Source organism: Schistocerca piceifrons, chromosome 9 (assembly GCF_021461385.2).
Source record: "Schistocerca piceifrons isolate TAMUIC-IGC-003096 chromosome 9, iqSchPice1.1, whole genome shotgun sequence".
Taxonomy (NCBI): domain Eukaryota; kingdom Metazoa; phylum Arthropoda; class Insecta; order Orthoptera; family Acrididae; genus Schistocerca; species Schistocerca piceifrons.
The window spans coordinates 101,788,411-101,794,410 of record NC_060146.1 but is presented as its reverse complement, the minus strand read 5'-3'; the positions used below and the strand labels follow the sequence as shown (position 1 = coordinate 101,794,410).

The 6,000-nt window shown below is 39.8% G+C and overlaps 1 protein-coding gene across 1 annotated transcript in view; it reads left to right on the top strand.

Annotated features, from left to right (window-relative positions):
• Window positions 1-1,850: 1,850 nt before the first annotated feature.
• LOC124716965 (EH domain-containing protein 1-like) overlaps window positions 1,851-6,000 on the top strand; it is a 48,595-nt gene continuing 44,445 nt past the window's right edge. The window contains exon 1 of the mRNA XM_047243565.1: window positions 1,851-2,032. Within this exon, the coding sequence (XP_047099521.1) occupies window positions 1,968-2,032 (65 nt within the window). The 5' untranslated portion in view covers window positions 1,851-1,967. The remainder of the gene's footprint in view (window positions 2,033-6,000) is intronic.

Below are 6,000 nucleotides of genomic sequence, written 5' to 3'. Positions count from 1 at the left end.
TTATCGTAGATTAAGCAGAGGAAGAAAATCTGTGGAATGCGCATTTGGAATGCTGACACAGAAGTTACATGTCCTGAGCAGTCCTATCCATTCTCGAACTACAGACAGAGTGATGACACAATAAAATCCATGTGCATAATGAATAACTGCATTCGAAAACATGAGTGTGTCCAATACAGTTGCGGTGAACAACCATGGAACAGTTCCGAAACGCCAACAGTCAGAATCCAGCCTAGGAAAGACATTGTACTGCATCCTCATTCTACTGCTTATGGAGTAAGAAATTATTTAGTGAACTAGTTTCTGATGCCTCGTATTTCCCTGGAAGTACTGCATCAACAATAATCTAATATGATTGTATTTCTTTATAAAAAATTTTATGTGTATAAACGTATTAGTAACTTATTAATTACATTTCTTGTATAGTGGATACTTATAAATCATTGATTAGTTTTTTAATAAAATGGATCTTAAAGCATATTTATTTTATGTTAATAATTTTAATTATTGTTAATGAACTTATCTGATAGATCAACCTCATCGGCTACTTCATGCCATGCTCTCTCTGTCACCTCCTCACTTGAATACCCTTTCAATTTGTAATTTTACAGTTCTGTATATTTCTCCACTTCTCCCACGAATATCATATTAAACATTTGTTTGTACACTGCGCAACCCAATGGTACGAATGCAGCTGAGAGTCTGGGAGACTAAGCACGTCGGGTCGCATAGTATCAAAGTCGTGGTGTCTCTGGGACGCCGCTACGGTAGTATTCCTGTCTGAACGACCCTCCCTAATTACACATGCCGCGTCTTTTGGTTGCAGAAAGAAATGTTGTGAATTCCAGAGGGATCAAACTGCTTAGGTCATCGGTCTATAAGATTACACATCATTTAAACTAACTCAAAGCAACTTACGCTAAGAACAACATACACACCCATGCCCGAGGGAGGTCTCGAACCTCAGGCGGGGGTGTGGGGTGGGGGGAGGGGGCGCAGTCCGTGACATGACGCCTCAAACCACGCGGTTTTGAATGCAGAGTATGTCAGTCGCTCGGAGACTTAAGTATACCCTTGTGAATAGGGCCTACGGGTAATATATCAATTGACCCGCCCGGATAGCCGAGAGCACTAATGGCTAAGGATCCGTGAAACTGGGCGATGAGCCGTACGCGGGTGAAATCCGACTCGCGGTTTAACGACGGGAGAGATGGTGAGCCGGCCAGATAGAATGTAGTATTCTGGAGATTTCTCACATCAAGCTCGGTAAATACCAGTGTGGTAACCGTTATCTCACTTGGACGGGATGCAAGCGGATGGGGTACACTGATTCCCTTCCGGAGCGAATTGTGGCTTCAGAAACGGCATTCCACCACCAAGGCACTAAATGCTACTAAAAACACTGCCGATACCAGGCGTATACCAATGCTGACCCCGACGAGGAAACGGGAAAAAGCAAAAGTAGAAGAAGATGCGTTCATTTCAACTTGTCACGATGCAATTTGCGTTTTCCTCCAATTTATGAGCATCTGCTTTGTAAACCTTGTCCATCATCGGCATTCTCAGTTAATAATAATAATTATTGTTGCTTGCAGCGCCACTGCAACGATTTGTTCTTCTGCTGCAAAACAAAATGATCGTCAAATGAATGCCATAACGTGATATATTGCAACAGAACACCTACGAATCGAACTTATGGTATCATTGCTATCAATTAGTTGATTGGTGAGTGGTTTAAGTAGTTGCGCAGTGGAATTCGTCATAATTGTTGCAAACTCAAATCTGTGTTATCTTTCCAGCAATATGCTGCTTGAGAAATGTGTTATCTTTGACATATGATCGTAGGAATGTTTACAGTGTGTGTGTATTCGGTTGTGTGCAGAAGCAATGAGAGACCTGTGAAAATTTTGTAGTTTCATTCGTATATTTTCCGGTTGTTATACAGTAACAAACACTTACAGAGCGAGATGATTGCGTTGGAGTGTCGTTTTAGACAAGTAACAGGATTGCTACTTCGTAGATGTTATGCGAGGTACGACTGAATTTGTTCTCAGGATTATTGTCTGCATTCAAAGTAATTTGCCTAAGTGTACATTTTTTACCATGTCGAAAAGGGAGAAACTGTGATTGATCTTTTAAATTACGTGCGTGGATCTATGATAGATTGTATTAATATTTGACAAGGAGCTGTCATTTGGCACAATAATATTGATCCTGTCACGACCAGTCGTTTATATTTATACGAATTGCTACTATCGTAACTGGAATTTTGTGTGAGGTATATGTGTTTTATTTATTCTTTCATCCTGGCACCATCCCACAATGATGTAGGATTTGTCATCGTAGACAACGAATAGATTGTTAAATTAAAACTTTTATTCTCACATGACGTACATACAGAAATCATTGATTGAAAGTACAGGAGACTCATCAATATAAATAATTTAACAGTGATACATACAATGTGTGTAAAAATCATTCTTAATTTACAAAAATAATTGCAAATTTGTTTCATTACAATGCAAAGAAATCTTCATAATGATTTAAAATTTTATTGAAAATAGTTTTCTACAAATAATTTTGTATTGGTATTTATAAAGGCAAACAATTCATAAAATAAATAAATGGAATAGTTAAAATTTTTAGATCTGTGGTTAGATAGGCTTAATTTTATACTTATTTGTGATAATAGTTTTTTTGAAGTAGTAATATTCTATTGAGACTACTTGCATTATCCCAAAACATTATTCCATAATGTACAGCCGCGCGGTCTAGGGCGCTGCAGTCATGGACTGTGCGGCTGGGCCCGCCGGAGGTTCGAGACCTCCCTCGGGCATGGGAGTGTGTGTGTTTGGCCTTAGGATAATTTAGATTAAGTAGTGTGTAAGCTTAGGGGCTGATGACCTTAGCAGTTAAGTCCCATAAGATTTCACGGGTCGACAGAAGCGTCCGATCCCACGCGTCGGCTTTGACCCGTGACGTAAAGGTGTTGCCGTGTGTGACGTCATGACGGCGCGGAGTTTTGTTTGAATGTGGCTGTCTCCAGTTCTGTTTTGTCTTATTTTATTTACTTTTCTGATCTGGTCGTTCTATCTCGTGAGATTTTTTTTTTTAAATTTAAAAACACTTATTACTTTTTTTAATTATCTGTTTCCTCCAATTTCTGTTTTAGTTTATTATATTTATCTTTCTGATCTGTTCGTTCTATCCCGTGAGATTTTTTTTTTTTAAAGACAAAAAACACTAATCAGCTTCTGAAGCATCTTTATCTTCTATGGGTTGCAGGGCTTACGCCCCCGGGGGAAGTGGGTGGGTATTCATGCATGGCTGTCTTCACTTACACGTTTTAGCTACGCAAGGCGTCTAAATTTGTTTATATTTAGTTTGCCCCCCCCCCCCCCCCCACTCAAAACACCCCATTTCCCGCGCTTGTCCCGTTAGTGTCAATAGGCTTCTTGTGGAAAGTGTGTGTGTGTGTGTTTGTTTTTGTTTCCGCCATATTTGTGACGTCATGGGTCAAAGCAGACGGGCGGGATCGGACGCTTCTGTATTTCCGATTTCACACATAATGCACAGTAAATTCAAAATAGATTTGGTAAACAACTTTTCTTTAACTATTTATCTGGTAATAGCGATGAAGCCAGTCGCATTTTTACGATTTATTCAACCATGAATGTGTTTTCGAGCCACTGCAGGTTCATCATCAGATGGAGGTGTTACAGGAACATTATGTTGTGGACCAAGTGTAGCTAGGTGCAGTGCGGGTGCTGCTAGTGGAAATGTCAGAAATTTAGTAATACATGTACATATGTGTTGTCTGCAGATAAAACTGAGTGGGATATTGTATTTAGAGGTAAACCAACCTGTGGACATTTGTGCTGTCCTCCTTTGTATCCATTCAGTATCCCCTGTTAGTTGCATTTGGTATGGCTCCCACACACATGCAGTATTTTATGGTCACAGGAGTGATATTGAGCAATTTCCTATGCATGCCCATAATATTCTACCAATAAAGCGAAGTCTGCTACCTATGTTAGTGAAACTGAGCCTATGTGTTCATCCAGTTTCAGATCCCTGTGAATTGTTACATCCAGGTATTTGTATGAATTGACAGATTTCAATTGTGACTCGCTTGTATTGTAGTCACAAGATACTAGGTTTTCTTGTGAAGTGCACAGTTTTACATTTCTTAATATTTAAAGCAAGTTGCCAGTCTGTGCACCACATTGTAAACTTATCAAGATCCAACTGAATATTTGTGCAGCTTGCATCATCTGTGAAAAGTTTAAGGTTACTAATATTGTCTGCAGGGTCATTAGCCTATGCTGAGGTGACAGATGTCATGAGATACCTCATAATATCGTGCTGTACCTCCTTTTGTCTGATATAGTACAACATATGGACATTGCATGGACTCAGCAAGTTGTTGGAAGTCCCCTGCAGAAATACTGAATGTCCTGCCTCTGTAGCTATTCATAACTGTGAAAATGTTACTGGTGCAAGATTTTGTGCATGAACTGACCTCTTTTTTTTTTATGTCCCATAAATGTTCGAAGGGATTCATGTCAGGGAATTGGATGGCCAGATTATTCGCTCAAATTGTCCGCAGTGTTCTTCAAACTATTTGCAAATTGTTGTGGTCCAGTGATGTGGTGCATTGACATCCATAAAAATCCAATCATTGATTGGGAACATGAAGTCCATGAATAGGTAAACATGGTCTCCAGGTACCTGACCATAACCATTTCCAGCCAATGAGTGGTTCATTATGAGTAGAGGATCCAATCCATTCTATGTAAACACAGCTCATGCTATTATGGAGCCACCACCAGCTTGCACAGTGCCTTTTTAACAACTTTGGTCAGTGCCTTGTTAACAACCTGGGTCCAAGGCTTTGTGGGGGAGTCTGTGCAACACTCAAACCATACCATCAGCTCTTACCAACTGAAATTGGGACTCATCTGACCAGGCCACAGTTTTCCAGTTGTCTGGAATTCAATTGATATGGTCACGAGCCCAGGAGAGGCACTGCAGGCAATCTCATGCTGCTAGCAAAGGCACTAGCACCAGTTGTCTGCTGCCATAATCCTTTATCACCAAATTTCACTGCACTGTCCTAAAGCATACAGTTGTTGAATGTCCCACATCAATTTCTGCAGTTATTTCACGCAGTTTTGTTTGTCTGCCAGCACTAATAACTCTACGCAAACACCACTGCTTTGCGTCATTAAGAGAAGGCCGTTGGCCACTGCGTTGTCTGTGGTGAGAGGTAATGCATAAAATGTGGTGTTCTCAGCACACTCTTGACACAGCAGATCTCAGAATACTGAGTTCCCTAACAATTTCCGAAATGGAATCTCCCATCCTTATAGGTCTAACTACCATTCTACATTCAAAAGTCTTAATTCCCATCATGCAGCCATAATCACATCAGAAACCTTTTCACACAAAGTCGCCCGAGTACAAATGACAGCCCCACCAGTGCACTGCCCTCGCATTCCTCGTGTAAGCAATACTACCGCCATCTGTATATGTGCATGTCGCTGTCCCATGACTTTTGTCACCTTGTGTATACTACTGTATAAAGACAAGCCATCGTTTAGCATTGTTACCAAAAATTTCAAAAAGTTCCTGATTGATTGACTTCAAAGTTTCACACGATAACCTAATAAACGTTCAGACGGATATGCATGGTTCTCTAATAAACATTGAGACAGTCATTGGCTGTATATTAATTAAACAAAAACGTGCGTGTTTTCTGTTAAATCTGTGGAAAGCAAAATACTGACCTGTGAAAATGTGTTGTTTTGTTTCTTGCAATCAATTTTAACTGCAAAGCAGAGCATTTAAAACATTAAACAAATTGTTCCTTCATATATATTCATTCTCTTTATCTGTAATTTTAAACAAAAATTGGATACAGAGCAATGTGCTGTTTTTATATCTTCCTTGCAGTCGGTTTTAACTGCAAACGAGAATGTTGTATTATGGCTCATCAGC